Source organism: Rhinopithecus roxellana, chromosome 15, assembly GCF_007565055.1.
Source record: "Rhinopithecus roxellana isolate Shanxi Qingling chromosome 15, ASM756505v1, whole genome shotgun sequence".
NCBI classification, from domain to species: domain Eukaryota; kingdom Metazoa; phylum Chordata; class Mammalia; order Primates; family Cercopithecidae; genus Rhinopithecus; species Rhinopithecus roxellana.
The window spans coordinates 56,383,992-56,406,791 of record NC_044563.1 but is presented as its reverse complement, the minus strand read 5'-3'; the positions used below and the strand labels follow the sequence as shown (position 1 = coordinate 56,406,791).

The 22,800-nt window shown below is 51.8% G+C and overlaps 1 protein-coding gene across 1 annotated transcript in view; it reads left to right on the top strand.

Annotated features, from left to right (window-relative positions):
• DGAT2 (diacylglycerol O-acyltransferase 2) overlaps positions 1-22,800 on the top strand; it is a 33,008-nt gene that overhangs the window by 8,361 nt on the left and 1,847 nt on the right. The window contains exons 2-7 of the mRNA XM_010366788.2: positions 7,511-7,639; positions 13,019-13,126; positions 13,496-13,566; positions 19,441-19,645; positions 20,271-20,445; positions 21,345-21,547. Of these exons, the coding sequence (XP_010365090.1) occupies positions 7,511-7,639; positions 13,019-13,126; positions 13,496-13,566; positions 19,441-19,645; positions 20,271-20,445; positions 21,345-21,547 (891 nt within the window). The remainder of the gene's footprint in view (positions 1-7,510; positions 7,640-13,018; positions 13,127-13,495; positions 13,567-19,440; positions 19,646-20,270; positions 20,446-21,344; positions 21,548-22,800) is intronic.

Genomic DNA, 22,800 nt, shown 5'->3' with positions numbered 1-22,800 from the left:
TCCAGAGATGGCAGCTTTGCCATGACTGGCCTCTCATCATCGTGTATGTGGACTCCCGCTGAAAGGTACCTGCCTGGAGGAGCCTGGAAGAGAGCTCACCTCCAGCCTTGATGAAGTGGCATCTCTTTGGCACTTGGCCTGACTTCCTAGACCTCCCTGGGGCTGGAAGAGCCTGCCAGGGGTCAATATGTACTGACCCTCACTCTGCTACCTCTTCTCATAATATACAGTCTGTTACCGTGCACCTCTTTAAAAACTGTTTGTGCTCTCTGTCTCTGTGCAACTTGTCCTCAGCCCTTTGGGGGTAACTTGGGAGTGACTTTCTCATTCACCTAGACCCAGGGCAGACATTAGGTCCAGATGGGCCCAGGTGTGGCATCCTTGGGGTTGGGGATGTGGGCAGGGTGACCCCCCTGCCTCGAGGAGCCCAAGAGGCTGTTCACACCTCTTTTAGCTGGCATCTTTCTGGCTCTCTTACATTCATGCCAGACATTCTGGCCCTTTTCCATAAGTTATTTAGATTCCTTATGACAATCCTGGATTAAAGCTAAGGAGGACACTGAGTCCCAGGGAGGGGGAGTGACTTGCAAGATCTCATTGCAGGTAAGAATCAGAGCCAGGGTTTGAATCCTAAGTCAGCCTGTCGCCTACGCCTCTATTCCTAGGCAGGGCAGGCATTATTTTACCCATCAAACAGGAGAGGACACCGAGGCTTACTTGGTAATTAACCAGCATTCATACAGATCTTTACTTTTATGAAGCTCTTGGCTATACATTATCTCATTTAGTTCCCACAACAATTTGGTGAGGTAGGTATTAGCCCCACTGTATAGATGAGGAAGCTGAAGCTTGTATAGGAAGTGACTCATTCAGTCCACTTCCTACGAGTTAGAGGCCAGGTTCTCCTGACTCTCGGCCCTGTTCTCTGCACCATCTCCAGGCTGGCATGCCCCCTGCCAGATGCCAGTATGGAGGTGAGGTGGGTGGAGGACACAGTGTGGACTGTCCAGAGGCGTGAGCTGCCATATGTTCTGTCTACTACTGCTTCCCCATGTGCGCTCAGGTCCTCCTCTCCATAGGCCAGGGATCCTCCTGCCCCTCTATCTCATTGCCCCAAATTATTTTTCTTCATAGTGCTCATTGCTGCCTGATGTTACATCATACATTAATAAGTAAGTGTTTTATCTCTCCCTCAGCAGAAGTTAAGCATCCTAACTTAACTTGAGCCAGTCTAACTTGGATATCAGCCCTATAGCTGCCTCTGAGGTAGGACATCATCTGCTGTGCTCACTGCTGTTTCCCCAGGGCCAGTATTGGCGCTTAGTACCTTGTATGTGCTCTATGCTTTGGGTCTTAGCTCTGTCCCCACCCACCTCCCCCAGGAAGCCACCTTTGACTACTTATTCCAACTTCTTTATTCTCAGCTTCTATTTCAGACAGTCACACACCCCCCTTTCTGGGCTCTTGAGTATTTGAGTCTGCCTCATTAGAATTCCCTGCAAGGCCTTGTTCCAGCAATTTCCCCCATCCACACTGTCCACTTCCCTCCTGTTTGCCCCCTAGATCTTCAGGGCCCTGGTGAAGCCTCATGGGCTCCTTGGAGCCTCCTCTATGCTACCGTCACTCTGCGACCTCTTATAACACACACCTATGGCCATGCGCCTCTGGAAAAATGCTGCTTGCTCATTATGTATACCCCTTCCCACTCTGGAGACAGGAGGAGCAATGCCAGTAGCCACCGCTTAATTACCTAACAAATGCCACATGTGCCCTACATGTTTTAAAATTTAATGTTCCCAACAATCCTGTGAGGTGGGGATTATCACCCTCATCCTGCAGATAAGAAAACCAAAGCTAGAGTTAGGTGACTTGCCTGAGGTCACAGAGCCAGGCAGGGGCAGACCTGGCCCAGGGCCCTCTTTCTCAGATTTAGGGAGTTGGGGCTCAGACACTGCTGCCCTCAGGCATGTGAGAAGAAGCCCAGAAAACTTGGGTTTCATCAGCCCTGAGGTGTGGCCTTCCTGGTCACTTTGATATCAGATATTGGGCAAGGAGGTGCTCATAGACACCCTTCAACACCCCAGCCCTGGGCTGGGCCCTGGGTCTGAGAGCTGCTTGAAAGCACGTGGGTTGGTGGGGGCAGGGGGTGGAATCCAGTCTCACCAGAACGTCTACATGAGACTCTGGGCATGATATGGGCGGAGGAGGCAGCTCTCCTTTGCCAGGATATGTTCCTGAAGTCTGGGTGTGGGCTGGCTTGTTTAGTGGGGCCAGCCCTCACCAGCATAGCATTGTAGAGATGATGAGAGGACTGGGAGCCTGAATACCCTCCTTAAGTCCTGGCTGCCACACCCTGACCTCAAGCAAGTGATTTTGCCTCTTTGGGCTTCACCTCACCTCAGTTTCCTTCTCTATGAAACGGGATTGCCAGTTCTCCCCTTGCCTACCTTCCCAGAGAGTGCTGTGGGATGGTGAAGCCCCACCTAGGCGTGGGAGAAGGGGATTGCTTTCCGGGTGGTAAAAGAGCTGCTCCGGGCCTCTCTGGCAGCTCTACTTCCGGTGCCTTCCCCAAAGATAGGAGCAAGTGTTTGCCTGGGAGCAGCTATTTAAGTCGTCTATTGGGAATCTTCCCCCACAGCCTGTCTCATGTCCCCCTATGAAACAGAGACATCTGTAGGTAGCAGGGTTGTGTTCCCTTCATAGGTGGAGAAACTTGTACCTAGGAACGGCAAAAGACGCTCATCCCCCATCTCTGGGGTCAGTCCTCAGTGATGGGGCTGGCTTGGCCTCCTGTCAGACAGTCCAGTCTAACTTGGGCATCCAGGCCTATAGCTGCCTCTGAGGCTGCTCTGGATTTGCTTATGGATTTGCTCAGCTATGCAGTAAACCTCTATGGCTCCTCTTACCACAGATGAATCAAGTACCAAGTCCTGGCACCCATGAGTCACTGGCAGTGGGATGGCCAAGTAAAGTGACATTGGTGCTGTGCTGTGGGAGTGTGCAGAGAGAGTACAGGTGTGGTGAGGGGGCAGATTGGAGCAGGGACTTAGCTGGATGCTGAGGCTCCCTGGCGGCCCCACCCAGGAGTCAGGAACAGTCAGGCTGGGTGTGAAGATGGTGGCATGCGGTGGCATCTGATTGCAGCATCGGCATCCCCACCAGCTTCTGCTGGACTCCTCCCAGCCACAGCTGGGGCAGAGGAAGTACTGACAGCCAGGTGGCAAGGACTGGCAGTGTTGTGGGGGTGCCCAACTGAACCCTCACTTCCCATCTGCGTGAGCAATGGTACCAGAACTATGGCAAGCAGGTAAGCTCCAGGTCCCAAATACCCTGCTAGGTCCTCAGGAGGGTGGATGCCAGAGATCACAAACTTCACCCTCCTTACCCCCATTTCACAGATGAGGAAACTGAAGCCCAGAGAGGTGAAGAGACTTAGCATGGTAGTTGGTGACAGAGCTGGGACTAGAACCCCAAGTGCTGCTGCCACTTTACCTGCTGTAGAAGATGCCTGCTCCTGACCCACCCCTCTGAAGGAAAATAGATCATCCATTTCTCCCCTTCCCCTCCCAGCTCCCCACCACTGCCCCCTGCTTTGTTGTGGGGAGCAGAGAGAAGGAACTTGGGGACACATAGCATCGGAACAGACGCAGGCCTGGAGGTTGGGCCTGAATTGAGTTCAGCTCTGCCAGCCTCTGGCTGAGTGACCTTGACCCAGTATCACCATCAAAATAGGGTGTTGATGCCAAACTCACAGGAGTCCAAGTGCCTGTGCAAGGGCATGGAGGGTCCCAAAGCTTTATGGGCCTCTTGTGCATCATACCTGTCACTCAGCCCTGCGTGGAGGGAACCCCAGGGGCCTGAAGAGAGGCTAGAGCACCCCCTTGGGGCGGGCCCTGACAGGGCACTGGGGATCCAGATATGGATCAGACCCAGACCTGGCCCTCGGGCAGTTTCCAGTGTGATGCAGAATCAGCTTGTAATCAGCAGTTACTACAAGGCCAGGGACTGTAGGAGCCCTGAGGAGGACTCTCTTTTGTTTCTCCATTGTGCGGGTCTGACTTTATCTTCAAATAGGTTATCTCCTTGGCCATCAAGATGGCCCCTGGTAATTCCAGGCCTGCATAGACCTTAGTGTTTATCATCCCAGAGAAGGAAAGTCCTTCTCTTTCCAAAGGCTTCCTGGAAGACTGCTGCCTTATCACCATCTCTGGGTTTTGAAGGATGTGTTGCTTTATCTCATTAGAGAATCATCAAGTGAGTAAAGTAGGGAAGGGCCTCTGCCTAGAATATTTCTTGGGTGAACTGGGGGCTCCCACTGGCCCAGGATTCAGCATCCATGGCCAGGCCAGCTCCCAGGCCACGGCTCCATGGTCAGCTAGGTTGGGATTGCCTGAGAGGGCCTGGGGCTGAGAAATGCAGAGATGCAGTCCTCCCAGCTTCCTCTCCAGGAGCCTCCCAACTCTAACCCCCATGGAAACACTTGCCATTTGGTATTTGGGACCTAGAGCTCACCACCTTGCAGCATCCCGGTACAGTTGCCCAGGCAGATGGGAAGTGAGGGTTCACTTGGTAGACTGCATTTCCTACTTGTTGGCAGAGTGAGCTGTGGGCGGTAGTTGGGGCTGGATAAGGCAGGGTGAGAACTGAACCAGCAGTGTGTGAAAACCCTGAGCTCAGACCCACCTTGCTGCAGTCCCGGCAGTTTCCAGTCTGTATAATGGGGTGAGGGTTGAACAAGATGGTGTGTGTTTCCTGTGCTATGACTACCTAATTTTAAGACACCTAATAAGCTTAGCAGAGATATTTGGATTAGGCACCATGAAAAATTTTTAGGTCTTCTCAGTTGTTTCAGTTGGGGATATGTCATCAGTGAAATTTCTATACTCCTCCTCCAAGCTGCATGGGGGCTGGCCCTGGCACCAAGGTAGGGAGCTAGATAAGCTGACTTCCAGTGTGCCTCTTCCCTAAGCACCCCTCAAACCACTGGCTTCAGGGACCTGTCTGCAACGGGAAGCAGTCAGCCACGAGAAGGCACGCTTTCCTTTTTTTCTTGCTGAATAGAAGGTGGTGGCAGGCACCCAGTGCTGTGTCTCACCCCTACCTGAGTGTTTGGACTGAAGTATTTATGGTGGTGTTTCTCAGACTTAATCACCTGGGGATCTTGTTAAAATGCAGATTTTGATTCAGTAAATCCAGTCTGGAGCCCAAGGGTCCTGCATTTCTAACCCGCTCACAGGTGATGCTGATGCTTCTGTTCCCAGACCACACTTTAAGTAGGAAAGTGCTAGAGTACATTTTGTCTTCTCTCTAGCCAGGGCATCCAGCCTTCCTCAGATGGAGCAGGAACTCACCTGTCACTTAACCAGCCCCCGGTGGCTGTGGCTCCTGTTTCGCTTCATCCAGCACGACTCAGGAGGCAGAGCCAGCTCCTGGAAGATGACTTGTCCAGCCCCAGCCATTGGATCAAGGGCTCAAGCCTGTGCTTGGACTTCACTTCCCTCCCTTATATACTCACCCAAGCCTGTCCCCACTTGCAGGTGAAGGTGAAGGGTTATGAGACCCTCAAGGATAAGCATGTGATGAACTCATCTGTCCAGGCCCCACTGCTGGGCAGGTTGACCAGGCCCTGAGCATGACCCTCCCACTGTGTCCTGTGTACAGAGCCTTTGCACTCAGAGCTGCTCTGGGGAAAGGGGAGGTCCTCTAAGCAGGGTCAGGAATGCTGGGTTTCAGTCCTGGCTCTGCCGCCTACTGCCTGGGTAGCCCTGGGTCAGTCAGTGCCTGTCTCTGGTCCCCAGTCTCCCTGGCTGTCCAATTAGGCTATACTGGATGACCCCAGAGGGCCCTCAGGCTCTAGGATGGGTTGCTGGGCAAGTCTGGAGGTGGGAAAGTCCTATGAAGGTAGGATTTTTATAAAGGGGGTGAAGGAGCAATTATGAGGCAGACCTCTGGAATGGCTCTATGGCCCAGCCTCTTTATTTGTTTTTGTGAGTTCACATCCTGCTGCCTCCACCTCAGTTATACCTGTGGTGTTATTAGATGCTACTGAACACTCAGTTTGTGCACCGAGGATATGGTAGTGAACACTGTGAGCTTGCCTGGGGTTACATAGTGAGTAGAACCAAAGTCTGAACCTAGGTTTGACTCTTCTGCTAAACTAAGCCCCTTCCCTCTGATGCGTCACACCAGGGAAAGGGGCCATCTTGAGGCCTAGCAGTTCCTTCCTCCTAAAAGTCAAAACAGTTGTTAACTTTCAGCTGATAAGGGTAGGTCTCTTTCTAAACTCTGCTGTGGCTTTGTTGCTCTGCAGATTTTGAAGAAAAGCAAAGGCTTGAGTGTAGGCCCCTAAGTCCTTTTCCCTCCCTGCTCCCAGCTTGTAGGCTCAGTTGAAAGATCATGAGACCCTCAAGGACAGGATTGTGACTAACTCATCTGTGCTCTGGGCCTTTCACAGAGCAGATGGTATGAAGGAATGTTTGACCGGCACACAGTAGGTGCTTGGTGAAGATGTGTTGAGCAAAGGGCATGTAGTGGGGGCTCAGCAAAGAGGGGTTCGAGGTGGCCCACTTCTTCAGCTGCTGGAAGGAATGGGGTATGGGTGAGGAACTTTCACCCATGCTCTTCCCCAGTGCTGTCTCTCCTGCAGTCACCAGGCTTCCTGTTCCCACTGCCCATCAGCTGCTGGAATCCAGGGCGTCATCCTAGGGGCACCAAGCCAATTAAGTGAGCACATCTCGTCCTAAGTTCCAGGCTTGGCACTTGCTTGATAGCGAGCATAATTATAGCCCTCAATGTCCTTCAGGCTGTCTGAAGCTCATTGGCCACTGGGCCCTTTGGGGAAGCAAAGGCTGTCACCTTACTCCTTTCTGGGCCCCACGCTTTCGGCACTGAGATGAGGATGAACATGTACATCTCTCTGAAAGTGGTAGTGGTGTGGGGAATCAGTGGTGTTGGGGGTGGGGGCAAGAGGGTTCAGCTCCTTGGAGAAGGGGTATTAATCTGGTACATACAGAAGGCTGAGCAGGGATTGGGGATGCTCAAAGTACACTTGGAGAAAAAAAAACATTGGAAATTGGATGTTGAACCTCTGTCCTTGGCCTCACAGACAGATAGCAAAGATTAAATATTTGTACTAGACCCAGATAAAGGACAGGAGTTTGACTGGGGTGGAGGGGATGGAAGAGAACTGGCAATTATGAGAGACTTCCCAAGGCCTAGCCCCTGGATTAGCCTCTTTAGATACTTCATGTGGTCTCCAAAATGACCCCCTGAGTGCGATACCATTCCCATTGTGTATCTATAGAAACCAGGGCACAGGGGAGCATGCAGACAGCCCAGAGTTACAAAGCCATGGGGTGGAGGGCTGGGATCTAAATCCAGGTCTGTCTGATTCTATAGCTGATGCTCTTCTCACATCTAGAAAAGTACCTATGGGAGGTGAGGTTTGTACTGGGGACCCTGTGACTGGAGGAAAGGGTGACAGTGGACTGACATCTTCCCTCTACTATAGGCACTGGATCCAGCATCCTCTCCGCCCTCCAGGACCTCTTCTCCGTCACCTGGCTCAACAGGTCCAAGGTGGAAAAGCAGCTACAGGTCATCTCAGTGCTCCAGTGGGTCCTGTCCTTCCTTGTACTGGGTAAGCTGGGCCTTACAGGGAGAGCGGGTGGGCAGGCAGGGTCCATTCCCCAACAGAGGTTAGAGCAGGAGCCCTGCTCTGCAGGGGTGAGGGAGTAAGAGAAGTCTTACACACACTGCCCCCCCACCAGCACCTTTCCACATCTACCTTTTGGGTCCCAGATCAAGTGCTCTACCCCTCAGCATGCATGAGGATTCAGCGAGATTCGGTGGGAGGTGGTGTGATAGTTCCCATTTACAGATGGGAAACCTCAAGTCTTAGAGAAGGTAGGTAGCTTGTCCAAGGTCACACAGATTTGAATCCCTGTCTATAGGACCCCCAAAGCCTGTGCCTTTCCCACAGTGCCACCCTGCCCACCAACAGACATTTTCTAGCAGGTATGTTACTTTGCCTTAAGGTAGTTTGGTGCCAGGTTTAAGTACTGAATCTCCTGCAAACAAGCTCTGTGACTTTACACAGGTTATTTGAACTCTCTGAGTGTTAGTTTCCTCATTTTGAGTGTGAGGAAAGTGCTTGCTTCACATGGCTTTTGTGAGGATTGAAGATAAGAAATGAGAGCACCTGGCGCAGGGCCTGGTCATGATGGGCCCCCATTACATGGGAATCATCAGGAGGTGCCCTCAGACTCCACTCCCAGCCCACACCCATCCTTAGCTGAGCACATTTTCCAGGTGCTTCCCGAGGCCTGCTCCCTGCTGTCTCTCAGCACAGCCCACATCAGTGCTTTGGTTGCTTTTTCTGCAGGTCTGGCTAGATACCCTCACTCCTTAGGTTGCCATCCAGGCCAGAGGCAGGACAATACGATTGTCTGAGGGGAGGGAAGAGGCCTCTTGTTTTTCCCCAGACTCCTGTGCTCTCAGCATAGCAGGTAGCTTCCTCAGCATGTCAAGGCAGATGAACCTGCTCCAGAGCATCACAGAGTGCATTCCAGTGCCTGTGAGCCATCCCTCTGGGCGACCCACTCTTTGGGACTGTATAGGCTGGTAGGGGATCATCAGGATTTACCATGTCAGTGCTGAGCAGCTGTCCTTCAGACAGGTGCATGGGGTGCTCTGAAACAGACCATGTTTGCAGAGCCAAGGGATAGAACTTCACAGGTGAGAAAATGGAAATTCGCAGAGGTTCATCAACTACCTGCTACTGTGAAGCTCATTAAATGGCAGAGTTGGGATTTGAGCAGAAACTCAGTGTATTCCCCAGGAATCCCACATTACTGGAAGCCCAGAATTAGTGAACTGGGGCTGAAACAGCCAGTCTTCACCTTTAGGCCCAAGAACGGGCTTTGAGGAGGGGATCCATGAACCCTTAAAATTATATACAAGATTATATATGAGAGTATGTGCACATTTTTCAAGGGAGAAGGGCCACAGCTGTCCTCAAAGTCTTACAGGGACATGCAGCCTCAAGAAGCCAAACACTGGTTGGAAGAACTGAGCAAACTAAACAGGCTCCCTCAGGACTCAGACCCCAACATGGCTTGCATTTGGCCACTTACTAGAATCCTAGAGTAGCGAGCACAGTGTGACCCCTTCTTACTCAAAAAGGAAGTGGAGGCCTGCTTGGGGTCACATGAGAAGAAAGTGCTGGGACCAGGACAAGAACCCAGGGACTCCAGCCTCCCAGACCCCCTGCCTAGTCTGCTACACCAGCTCCCTTTGTTCCCTGTTGCACCCAAAAGCCACCACTATCCCTGTCTTAGTGGATCTGGGACCTGGCTGATAGGGAGCTGAGCAGCTTGTAGAACACCAGCTCACGCAGCTGGTGATGGGGACTGGCCCTAGGCTGTAGGTTAATAATTGATCAGACCCAACCACAGCCCAGAAACCGGCCCAGCATCTTCTCAACACCCTTGCCTGGCCTCGCCTCGCATAGGTGGGAGCCTGGCCTGGTTGGACAGGCAGATCTCCTGAGCTACTGCTAATTACCGCCCTCAGCAGCCCCAGCCACTCCCTCCCTCTGCCTCTCAAACCTGCTGGCAGAAGCTCACCTGGCAAGCAAAGACCATGGTGACCCTGTTGGTCTCTCCCTGGACCAGAGATTTTTCACCACCTTGTGCCATGGAACCCTCTGGCATTCTGATGAGGCCTATGACCTTTCTCAGTGTTTTAGAGTATTTAATACAAGGTGCATTGGATTTCAAAGGAAACTACTGATAATAAAATATAAATATCTACACATTAAAAAAGTTGATTAGACATGTAGTAACAGGTGCCTTTTTATTACTGTAAATAAAACGATCTAGTAGCAAGTGTAATAATTACTATAGTTCTTAAGTAGTGATGAGAAGAAATGATTTTTTTAAGATATCTGCAACTGCTACAAAGTTATGTGCAATAATTCTGTGATTTATTACATTGGTAAGTGAAGGAAATGCCAAATTTCCATGAGAGATAAGTGAAAATTTAGATGTCGTTTATTTCCCCATCCAAGTCCATGGATATTGTGTGTCAGGCTAAGTAAGTTCAAACATCATATTTAATTTTCCCAATACCCGGTAAGGAAATTAAGACTTAGGAATGGGGCTTGGCCAGCAAGTGGCAGGACCAAGGCTCTAGGCCTGTTTGGTCCCAGAGTCCATGCTCTTCACCAGGACACACTGCTGCCTTCCCTGCCATTGAGCATCCACAGACTGCCCTGCACCACAGGCCGCGGGGCTCCAGAATTTTGTATCACAAGTGTCTTTGCAGGCACCATGATGTGCAGGAAGTGGGTGATGTGTGAAAGCAGTCCTGAGCCTTCCATGTGTGGGGCAAGCAGGGCCTTCTAAGCTTCTCATGAGCTCAGCAACAGTGGTTTTTACTGCAGCCCCATGACCTAAGAGCATGGAACCAGAGCCTGTTGTTCAGAAGACAAGGATTAGGCTCTGAGAAAGGAAGGTCATTTGGTGGATTTAGTTCATCCTTTTGCTCTTCCTGTGTTTGGTTTCTGGGGCTGGAGAGATTAATCTGACCTGGTTTCTGCTCCCAAGGAGCTCAGGGGCTAAAGAGCTGTCTGCTAGAGGGAGTCTAATGAGGGAGGCAGATGACGAAAGGGATGGTAAGTGGTTTCAGAGAGGGTTGTGGACACATAGGGGAGGGGAGGAAGCCCCCAGCTGAGAAAGGCCAGGCTAGAATTCAGTCTCTGGATACCCCATCAGGCCTCTTCTTCTCCATCCAGGCTGCCTCAGCAGCAGAGTAAGGACAAGTTGGTAGGGATACCCACCTTCCCAGAGAGACCAGCCCTCTAAGCAGTGGGGCCTGGAGCTCAGCCCACTCTGGTCCCATTACACCTCAAGAGAGTTAGAGGTTTCTGGAAGCTAGGTTTCCAGGGTGCTCAGACCATAGCCTAAACCTCATGGTTCCTGTCTGGCCCACCTGGAGCATCCACCTAGAGGATGCCACTAGAGGAGCCTAGATGCCTATGGAGTCTGGGGGGCTAGAGTCATCCCTTTTCAGGCCTAAGAAAGGGAATCAGGCAGACTGCTGAACAATAAGTATGACTTTGTAGGCAGCTTTTAGACATAGCTATTCACCAAGGTACCATAAGCTTTTCACAGTTTGCTTTTAACAGGCTCTTGTAGGCTGTACATGCTTCCCTAGAAACTTGTCTTCCCTTCTGCGGTGTCATACTCCTAAGCTGGTCCTGACAAATTGGACATCTCGTCACTCCGTGTTCACTGCCCCTCGCAACAAGAGAGTTGTACCCTGTTTTTAGCTACCCTGGGGAGAGGCTGGCTCAGGAGTCTAGAACAGGGCTAGACTGGGGGGCAACAAGGGGCTACCATTTCCCTCCCCATAGGCTCATGGAGAGTCTACATCCAGCCTTATCTTCTCCCATGGGAAACCAGAGGAGGCTCAGTCTGGTGAGAAGAGAGCATGACATCCAGAGCCAGGCAACCCACAGCACCTGGGACCACCAGGGGATGGGCACACACAGCAAGGGTTGGCCTCCCTTCTTGGGTAGTGGAAAAAGTCCTAGAAGGAGGCCATGCTTCTCCCACCAAACATGAGTACCTGCTGCCCTTGCCCTTGTGCCGAATACCAGGCACCAAAGAAGATGCCGCCCCGCCAAGTGTGGGGAATTTACAGGCAAGAGATGATATGTAGATAGTATGATATTGGGGAACACTTCTTGAAGAGCTGAGGTCTGAGATAGGCCTTAAAGGTTGGGTAAAAAATGGAAAGAGAGAAGCCCTGCTGAGGTCAGCTAGCGGCAAGCCATGAAATAAAGCAGGCATGGCACAAGCTCTCCTTCCTTTCTGTGCCAGGCTAGGTTAGTCTCTTTTATGGCCTACAGGCCCAGAACATGGTGACCAATGGAAGCTAGCCTCCAGGCAAGTCTTCCAAATGTGCTGTTAGGGTTTTTTTTAAATACTTTTGAGACAGACATTCCCTCTGTCGCCCAGGTTGCAGTGTAGTGACACAATCATGGCTCATCACAGCTTCAAACTCCTGGCTTAAGGAGTCTTCCCATCCCAGCCTCCTGAGTAGCTGGGACTACAGGCACATGCCACCTTGCCCAGCTAATTTAAAAAATTTTTTTTGTAGAGAAGGGGTCTCGCTATGTTGCCCAGGCTGGTCTTGAACTTCTGAGCTCAAGCAATCCACCACCTCAGCCTCCCAAAGTGCTGGGATTACAGGTGTGAGCCACTATGCCTGGCTGCTGAGGTTTTTGAAGACAGGGAGAATGATGGGCTCTGCGCTTTGGCCTGGGACTTCCTGGACTGCCGTTATGTTGGAAGGGAGCCAGCCTTCCTCCTGGGCAAGCATCCCCTCTCTGGTCCCTCTAGTGATGGTCTGGGACTTTGGTGAATTTCTAAAGCCTAATGCAGAGAATGGACTGTAGAGTCAGACCTGTGTTTGAATCCTGGCTCTGCCACTGTCCTACTGGGTGACCTTGGGCAAGTTATCTCCCCCTTGAACCTCAGTGTTTTTATCTCTAAAATGGGGCAAAGTCACCCTGCCTCACACTTGAGACAGTGGCTCAGCCCAAGTCTTGAGACGCAGAGGCACTGGGTAGGTGTTCCCTTCCCTCATCTACAGTGTCTGGGCTGGGTGCTGGCATGGGGGCACACACAAGGAGGGGACAGTAAGAACAGCTTCACAAGAAGCTGAAGCCTATCTCCTTTGGTGCTCCTGCACCGATAACATGGAGCCCATGGGCCCCTCGATGCCAGGACAGTCCATCAGAATCTGGGAGATGAGGCTCCTCTTGTCCCAGGAATCTGCTCCTCCCTGGGCTGAGCATGCCTGTAGCTATTTCTCAGGGTTTGTGGGCCCCATGCCCATGGCCCTGGGTGTGCCTAGCTTAGTACCACAGTAAACACTCATTCCATCCACCATGGCCCTGAGGGGAGATGAAGCCCAGTAGGACATGACCTGTGACCATCTGTCTCCCCAGGAGTGGCCTGCAGTGCCATCCTCATGTACATATTCTGCACTGATTGCTGGCTCATCGCTGTGCTGTACTTCACTTGGCTGGTGTTTGACTGGAACACACCCAAGAAAGGTAAGTGCAAGGCCTCCCTTGCCCCACCCCTCATTCTAGGTATGCTCTCCCCCCCGCACAAGCTGAAGGGCCTCATCCTGAGTGCTGTCTCTTTTAACACCCACTTTGTGAAAAGCACTGGACTAGTCCTTTTAGGGGGAGGTTAAAAGCCCCTCAAAGGGCACTGTTCTGGTCCTCACAAGAGTTCACACTCAGTCGAGGGTTTGCATAACATGAGGGAATAAATGTGGAAAGGGGCCCGATGGGAAGGGGGCAAAGATGCTCCATGGGGTGATGGTCACCTGCTTGGATTTCACACCAGCCCTGTCCTGTCTGCCTTGCCCAAATGTACCCCCACCCCCACCAACTCTGTATTTTATTCCCTGGAAGGTGGCAGGAGGTCACAGTGGGTCCGAAACTGGGCTGTGTGGCGCTACTTTCGAGACTACTTTCCCATCCAGGTAAAGTGCTGTGAGTGTTGTCTTGGGAGGGTGGGAATGGGTGGGAAATCTGAACTCGGGCCTTAACCCACCTACAGGGAAGCAAGTTTAGACCAAGTTGGTCTCTGGGTTTCCTTCCTACTGTATCTAGCTGTGCTGGGGACCTCACTGCTCTTCTGAGTATCCATCTTCTTTGGGCCAGCCCTGAGGTCCTGACAGGGAAATGTGGCTCAGTTTGGCTTTCAGTCTCAGCTCTGTCTGGTCCCCCTGTCTGGTCTGCAAGCTGGCCTGGTGAGGCACAGTCATCTGGCCCTGATGCATGTGGGTGATTGGGCGATGCTGGTGAATTGAGGGTAACTCTGGCAGGATCCTGAAGGTTTTCCCCACAGGGGAAAGACCTGTCTGGCTAGCTCACTCAACACCCCAGCCCCAGCACACCCTAGTTGCTGAGTCCCCCCCAGAAGGTAGGGGTGCTGAAGAGTGGAGGCAGTGTGTGAATGTGAAAGTGTTCTGTGCGGGGTGCAGGGTGGTGTATATTTGCTGTTGTGAGTCAGTGACTGAGATCCTGGTGTGCTGCCTGGGGGCAGTGGCTGGGTAACCCTGCATCCTTCTCTGCATTCAGTATTTTGGGGGTGGCAGGGCCAGCTCCTTCTGCTCATCCTTAGCCTAAGCCCAGTCTTCCCGGGACCTTACTGTTCCTCAGGGTCAGGGTTCCTTCTCCTTTTCCTGACCCCATCTCTCTGACTGCAGAAAATTTGAAGCTGCTTTTGTTGGGAAAAAGTTAGATCATAGGACCCAACCCTCTCATTTTGGAGGTAAAGAAACTGAGCCTCTGAGATGGGCAGGACTTGTCCAGGCTGCATAGTCTAGTATGATGGCAACATTGCAACCACCATCCAGGCTTAATTGAACTGCATCTCTCTGACTGCAGAAAATTTGAAGCTGCTTTTGTTGGGAGAAAGTTGGATCATAGGACCCAACTGTCTCATTTTGGAGGTAAAGAAACTGAGCCTCAGAGATGGGCAGGACTTGTCCAGGCTGCATAGTCTAGTATGATGGCAACCTTGCAACCACCATCCAGGCTTACTGAATTCGGGACCCAGGTTCTTTTCCACTGATTTCCTACTGCCTGTTTCTCTGGAGAGATTCAATCCCTGGATTTCCCCATTGGACTGATTCCAGCTTCCTGGGTCTCCCTCTCCCCCTTTGCTGCTGGAGGTCTCGGTTTAAGTTCCTGCCCTGTCACTCCATTCGTTGACCTGCCACCATTGCTCCCTGTCCAGTACAGGGTTCTGCTGGGCATGGGGACACAAGTCAGCCTTGCCCTTGGGGTGGGCTCACTGTCTAATGCATCCTGATAGACTTTGTCTCTTTCTGCCATGGGGCCGTGGGCAGACTTTCTCAAGCCTGCTGAGCCTCATCTGCAAAATGGAGCTGTATGATGAAAAGTGAAAAAAAGCTGTATGATGAAAAAAATGAAAAGTGATCAGTTCTGGTTGGGTGTGAGTGATGATAGACTGTTCTCTCTGCTTTCTCTCTCACTTCAGGGGCCAGGCTTCAGTGTTCTCTGTTGCCACTGTGGCCTGGTCCTCTAGAAGCCTCCGAGAGGCCAGTAGCCCCATCCACTTAGAACAGGATGACCTGATGACCGTTGGTCAGACCTGGGACAGGCAGGTGTCCTTTGCTATCTCCACCCTTCCAAAAGAACCAAAACAAACCCCTGTGTCCTTCTCACATCTCTGTTCCAAGAAGTCAATTGGGAGTTGGAGCCATAGGGCACATGCAACCTGGCCCTGTGAGGGCTCCCTGGGGCACTAGGACAAAACCCAAACTGGGCCCGAGGCAGGCTGGGGTGTTGAGCCTCAACCTGGGGCTTAGGCTGGGCCCTGCCTCTGTCCCTCAGGGCCTCAGTCTCCCCTTCTGTGCAGTCAGGATTTAGCCATGGTGATCTGACAGCATGCCTGATACTCTGTAGGGGTGTGTGTGACCCTCCTGTCCTACCCCCTTTCCTGGCCTCTTGCCAGTGATCATGTAATGAAGATCGGCCATTGTACCCACCCACCCACCTACTCCCTTCCTGGTGGGACTCTGGTCTTTGCCAGCAGAACAGCTCATCTGGCCCAGAATGTATGCCTTCTGTTGGCACAGGTGGGGTTCATGTATTAGCAACAGCCACCGAGACCACCAGCCACCTGGAAGAGGAGCAGACAGTGCCCCAGGTCACCTCTCCCCAAGGTGTAGGCAGAATCCTTGGAGAGGAGACTAGGAAAGACTCTCTCTAAGCTTAGAATCTACCTGTCTATCTGTCTCATTTCACTGATAGGCTTACTGAGGCACAGAGACGAGGGACTATCCCAAGGTCACAAAGCTTAAGTAGTAGCAGGACTAGTATAGGAACCAGGGCTGTCTGCTTTGAGGACTATGGTCTTACTCCTGTGTTACTTTCACCATCACCGTGCTGTGCTGTGTAAACTTAAGCAAGCCTTTGCTCTTCTGTGGGTCTGAATTTTTTCCTCTATGCACTGCTGTGGCAGGACAAGCCTATCTGAGCACCTCTCCTCTTGTGGGAGGCAGGGTATAAAGAGTGACTTGATAGGAATGTGTCCCAGACTGACATTAGCCAGCAGGCTTGGCCTGGGCATCGTGTTGGGCTAGGACTTTGCCACTGGAAACAGGCAGCAAGAGGACACAAGAGCAGGCGTGTCAACAGAGCCTTCATTGGCGGTATCCTTCCCCTCCCTCCAGAACAGACATTCTCTGCAGCCCTGCGGGAGGGGAGTGTGACATGAAAATAGATCAGAGCTGGTCAGATGCCTACTTCTGGGTCCTACAGCAAGGGCATCGACTTGCACTGTGTCCCAAAGCACCTCATTCAACCAAATGTCCCATCAGAGCCTTGAGGAGGGAGGAAATGATTTAAAGAGCCACCTGGGGCCTACTGGGTGACACATCTTCATCCAGCAGCCCAGGGAAAAGTGCAGTGACTGGCCTGCTGCAGACGTGCAGGATAATTTGCTCTGACCTCCACAGGGGAAGTGCAGCTCCCTTCTCTAGGCCTCAGCTTCCCTCCTGTCATCCAAGGAATGGCTTAGACCTTTCAGGGCTCTGCCAGCCCATGCTGTGCTGTGTGTTCCTGGTTATCAAGGCCCAATGGGAAGGTGGGGGTAGCCATAGGAAGGGGACAAAAAGATGCCGCATGGCGTGATGGTCACCTGCTGGGGTAACTATCCCAGGCCTGGCCATCAGCTCAGGAGCACGTTTCCAAGTTTCCCGCCCGGTATTGGCTGCCCCAGCTCTTCCCTCAATGCCTGCCTGCCTTTTTCATCAAAACTAGCACAAGGAGCTTTTTAACTCCAGCTTCACTGAGAGCTAATTTGGTAGGCAGACCTGCTTGTTAGGAGGCGAAGCATTGGAACAGCAATCTTACAGAGCTCATGTAAACGAGATTTTGAGATCTGCTCGCTGTCCCGAGCCCCACTAGCCATGGATTAGACTGCTGCTGTTTCCCATTTATTTGGGGAGTAGCTGAGAGTTGCTTGGGTTTTTGAGCAACTTGAATCTGTTTGCCAAGGGCAAAACGGGAGAAAGAGCATCGGTGCCCCAAGCAGTGGGGATGAGAGTGAGGGAGTCTTGCTCACATTTGCATAGACTGGCAGCGTCAGAGCTGAGAATGGTGCCAGCCACCCTTTTCCATCCCCTCTGTCACCTGAAGATTGGGATTTCAATTTTCCAAGGTCAGCCACCAGCACCCTCTCCCCCAGAGCTGCACACAAGGTCCTTCAACTCTGCCAGGAGGCTCGCAAATCTAGAGTCACAGAAAACCTGGGCTCTTGACGTTCTGCTGGTGGCCAGTGACTCTGCTTCCAGGTGGCACCAGTGCAGGGAAGGGGCACTTTGCAGCACTCAGGTGGGAGTGTCATTGATATCACCTCTCTTGAGGCAGGGCAGCCAAAAAGACCAACGTGTTCATTCCCTGTTATCCAGGAATTGTATTTCTAGAAGTTTGTTTCACAAAAACAATCAGATATGTGGACAAAGATCGTGTATTTATTGAAGCATTACTTCTAAGAGGGAAATTTTGGAAGTTTTTAAAATGTCCATCAATCAGGGTTTGAGTCGGTGCTGTTACATGTAGGAGAGCTGTGCTGAAGAATACGAATGCAGCCACGAGAAGACATGGAACTGAGGGATTTTGATAAGGACAGATAGCTGTATGTTTGGTAGAAAATGATATAAAAATGATATCAACCCATATAACCTCAATTTTGTGGATTTTGAAAAAGAGCATGTATATTTTTGAGTAGAAAAAGGACTCAATGAGTCAGATTGTTTTATCTGCATGGAAATATGAATTGTTTAAATTTTCTTTTTGCTTTCCTATATTTGTAAATTTCTTTAGGAGTGTCTTTTCTTTCCCTCTCCTTTCTTTCCCTCTCCTTTCTTTCCCTGTCCTTTCCTTTCCTTTCCTTTCCTTTCCTTTCCTTTCCTTTCCTTTCCTTTCCTTTCCTTTCCTTTCCTTTCCTTTTTCCTTTCCTTTTTCCTTTCCTTTTTCCTTTCCTTTTTCCTTTCCTTTCCTTTCCTTTCCTCCTTCCTTTCTTCCTTTCCTTTCCTTTCCTTCTTTCCTTTCGTCTTACTCTGTCACTCAGGCTTGACTGCAGTGGCGCAATCTTGGTTTACTGCAGCCTCTGCCTCCTGGGCTCAAGCCATCTTTCCACCTCAGCCTCCTGAGTAGCTGGGACCACAGGTGTGTGCCACCATGCCCAGTTAATTTCTGTATTTTTGTAGAGATGAGGGTTTCACCATGTTGCCCAGGCTGGTCTCAAACTCCTGAGCTGAAGCAGTCCTCCCACCTTGGCCTCCCAAAGTATTGGGGTAACAGGCATGAGCCACCATGCCTGGCCCTATTATTTTTCTAATCAGAATAAAAGTAATGTTTTTATGAGCAGAATACCCTTACTCATTGTCTTTCTCAGCCTCCTCCACCCCCATCATGTTCCTTGTAACGCAGGGTAGGTGTCACAGGCTCTGCCTCTCATGGCTTAGGGTTTAGGGACACTGCATCACCCACCCCTCCAAGTACCAGCCCCAGGGCAGCGGGTGGGCCCTGAGGAAGCCAGTCATCGTTTGGAGCAGCCCAGTGTCCTTAGTACCACAGGTCAGGTTCTCAGCTGCTACAGCCTTACAACTGACCTCTACCCTGGGCTGGCTGGCACAGGGCTGTCGCTTGTCCTTCTTGCCTCAGAACCTGAGGTGAGCCCAGCTGACTGTGGGAAAGTTTCCATTTGAGCCAGCCAGTGTCCCTTTTCCAGGCCAGGGGAGTAGGAGGTGGGCTGCCCATCTCATTCTGTGAACTGTGGAGGAGCCCACAGAGCACAGGGCCAAGTAAACCCTACCTCCAAGGAGCTCACAGTTTGGAGAGACTGACAGTGGGGGCAGAGCTTGCAGCCAAGGCCCTGGTTGCCAAACTCAGGAACTTGGACCTTACTCGTATGAAGCCAGACACCCTCTCCAGTCTGAGAGTGACAAGGGTTGGATTTGAGTTTTAGAATAATCACTCTGGCTGTGGTGAAGAGGATGGGCCCAGAGGGAGGGAAGGCCGGAGGCTGGCAGAGTGCAAAGAAGAACTGCTGTGTGCTTGGCTGGGGACTGAGAGGAACAAGGGCAAACATTGCCCACCCCTTCCCAGAGACCCATAGCGCAAATGGTGACTGCCCAACACCAGCACTGTGACCCTGGGGATGAGAGTCTGAGGTCAGGTGTGGAGAGTCATTGCAGCAGCCCTCAGGCCCACGGAGGCCCGGGGGAAATGACACATCCAGTCCCTCCCTACCCTCTGGGTATGCCCTGGGATCCCTCTCCCAGCCAGTTTCCTCTGACCCAAGGTCATTCTTGCAGCTGGTGAAGACACACAACCTGCTGACCACCAGGAACTATATCTTTGGATACCACCCCCATGGCATCATGGGCCTGGGTGCCTTCTGCAACTTCAGCACAGAGGCCACAGAAGTGAGCAAGAAGTTCCCAGGCATACGGCCTTACCTGGCTACACTGGCGGGCAACTTCCGATTGCCTGTGTTGAGGGAGTACCTGATGTCTGGAGGTGAGAATCCACCCCCTGCTTGCTCCTGCTGGGCACTGTTGTCAAGGCCTGAGCCTCTCCATTGAGCAGGGTGACACAGGGAGCCAACACACCATTCCTTGGTGCTGGGCCTGCATTGGGAGATGCAACCTGCTGCAGACATGGTGGGTCAGGGCTGAGGAGGAGAGCTGTCCATATGGTCTTCAGAATTCAACTCGGATAACAACTTCCCTAGGAAGCCTTTTTTGACCCCCTTTTCTGGGGACCACCAGCCCTTGTATTGCCCTCTATACAATCTGATTGTTGTCCATGGCACTGTAATTGTCCACCCACCTGGGACCTCCCACCAGACTGATGCATTGGGATCCCCAACACCTTGCACTGACTTGGCAGGATTAGGGCCCAGGGAATGTTTGCCAAATGCATGAGTTCTCAAAACAACCTTGTATCATTAGCTGCATTTTACAGATGAGGAAACTGAGGCTCAGAAAAATGAATAGCTTACACAGAACCAGACAACTCCAAAGGGACTGGGCTAGGTCTGGGGCCAAGTCCAGGGTTCTTTGTGTTTTACACGTGACTATGTGCTGGGGATGGGGAGTGGATCCATGGGCAACCCTGACTGTGCGTCCTTCCATCCCCCCAGGTATCTGCCCTGTCAACCGGGACACCATAGACTATTTGCTTTCAAAGAATGGGAGTGGCAATGCTATCATCATCGTGGTGGGGGGTGCGGCTGAGTCTCTGAGCTCCATGCCTGGCAAGAATGCAGTCACCCTGCGGAACCGCAAGGGCTTTGTGAAACTGGCCCTGCGCCATGGGTGAGTGCCTCCACACACACACACACACACACGCACCCTCCAGTGTCCCTCAGCACAGGGCAGCAGACTCCTTGGCCCCTGAAGACAGGACCCAGACCCCAGGAAGGCATGGAAGGGAGTCAGTCATTCTGTTGGGGAGGGGATGATGTTGGAGCCCAGGCTGCACAGTATGGGCCAAGTTTGCCCATGTGTGTCTGGGTGGGCACAGATGCAACCTGTTGCTTGTGGGCCCTTGCAGGTGGGCCAAGAGTCCAGGCTTATATGCCGGACTGGACCACCTGGGGCCAGAATATATCATTTTGCTGGGAGACCAGGAGGAGGTCAGGAAGGAGGGTGGCATGGAATGTGACTGGGGGATAGCAGCTCTTTTCTCTGTCCCCTGGGGACCTTACCTCAGGCTTTGGAAGAAGAGGCTGCCCTGCAGGCTCAGCCCTGGGCCAGCCCCTGGGGACACATTCAAATTGGACCCAGTCCTTGCCTTCAGGGAGCACCAAGGGTGGGGGAGGGTGGAGGGACAGACAGTGACAACACAGTGTGCTGAGACTGACACAATGGTGAGTCCAGGGCTGAGAGAGACCTGGGTTGGCTGGGGGACAGGGAGAACTTCCTGGCAGAGGCAGGCCCTGCAGGAAGAGGTGGAAAACAGGCATTCCAGAGTGGGATGCTCAGCCTTCCCTTTGCCTAGAGGACCCAGAGCTCTGTATGCTCCCCAGTCACTAGCAGTGGGGCAGAAGGCCCATCAGACCTGGTAGAGAGGGGTCATGTGAACTTGGGACACCCCAGGTGATTCTGGTATACCCAGTTGGAGGGGGACACTTGGCCAGTGTCCAGGGCCTCTAGGCTGACAGAAACTGAAGCCAGTAATTAGGGTATGACATACCCTGGCCTTTCCCTTCCAGAGCCGACCTGGTTCCCATGTACTCCTTTGGAGAGAATGAAGTGTATAAGCAGGTGATCTTCGAGGAGGGCTCCTGGGGCCGATGGGTCCAGAAGAAGTTCCAGAAATACATTGGTTTCGCCCCGTGCATCTTCCATGGCCGAGGCCTCTTCTCCTCCGACACCTGGGGGCTGGTGCCCTACTCCAAGCCCATCACCACTGTTGGTAAGCCCCTAGCCTGCTGGCCAAGGGCTGTCCTGAACACAGGGTGCCACACAGCTAGTCAGCAGTAGACACGGGATTCCAGTGCAGGCCACCTGGCTCTCATGGCCATGCCCTTAGCCATGAGGACTTTGAAGTGTTGGGTGCTGATGGACTTGGTCAGAGGGGGTAGTAGTAGGGGTCAGGGAATTGAGCCTATATGATGAACCAAGCTCTGTGATGGGCGAGGAAAGAAAACCTGCAGTCTCTGGGTTTGCAGCACCCACTAGTCTATCAGGGAAGACTATTACAGCAAGGACTGGTGGGGGAATGTGATGAGGATGGGCAGGTGCTCTAGGGAGTCCTAGCAGACCCCAGGGAGGAGGTAACTCTTGCACTGCTAACTGATAGGAATTATCTAGCAAAATAGAGGAGGAAGAGAATTGTTATCAGAAACAATAGCCTAAGTGAAGTTCAGAAACAAGATTGTGTAGTTTTTTTGAAGAACAGAAAGAAAAACCTTAATATGACTGCAGCATAGACCTGTAAGAAGAGTGGAAAACACTGGTTGCACTTGGCCCTCGTCTGTGTTGTTTTGGGTGTTTTTGGGATTGTTTAGAGGATTCTAAAGAATTACCTGTAGTAGGTGTGTGTGTGCGTGTTAATGGATCCCCCAGGAGCACATGGGCCCTTGGCAGTGGACTTGAGGGGCCAAAGCTCATAAAGATCCTTTGCGTTCCTAGGCCATTTGTCCTGCCTTGTACTTTTAGATAGAGACAAAGCGACAGGGAGGCAGCAGGAACATTTCCATGCACAGGTGTGGCTGGGGAGGGGCTGGGTCCTGTGTGCAATGTGAAGGAATTTGCTCTTCACCTTGAGAATGGAGAGCTACCAGAGAGTGTTTGGGAGGGGAAGTTTAGATTTGCATTTTAAAATGATCCTTGGAGCCGCTGGATGGAAGATGGGTTAGAAAAATGGAAGCCACAAGACCAGCCCAGAGGCTGTTTTGGTAGTCAGTGGCTTGGACCAAGGGAGTAGCAGTGGAGATGGAAGAGATGTGCATGATTTGGGAAAAATTTCAGAAATAGCATTGACAGGACATAGGAATGGATTGGGTATGGAGATGCAGCAGGATAAGAAAATGAAGCAACACACAGATCATAAATGCTGGTCTTCTCCCTCCTCTCCTGCCCTTAACCACACTTTTTATTTTTTATTTTTTATTTTTGAGACAGGGTTTCATTCTGTCATCCAGGCTGGAGTGCAGTGGCGCGATC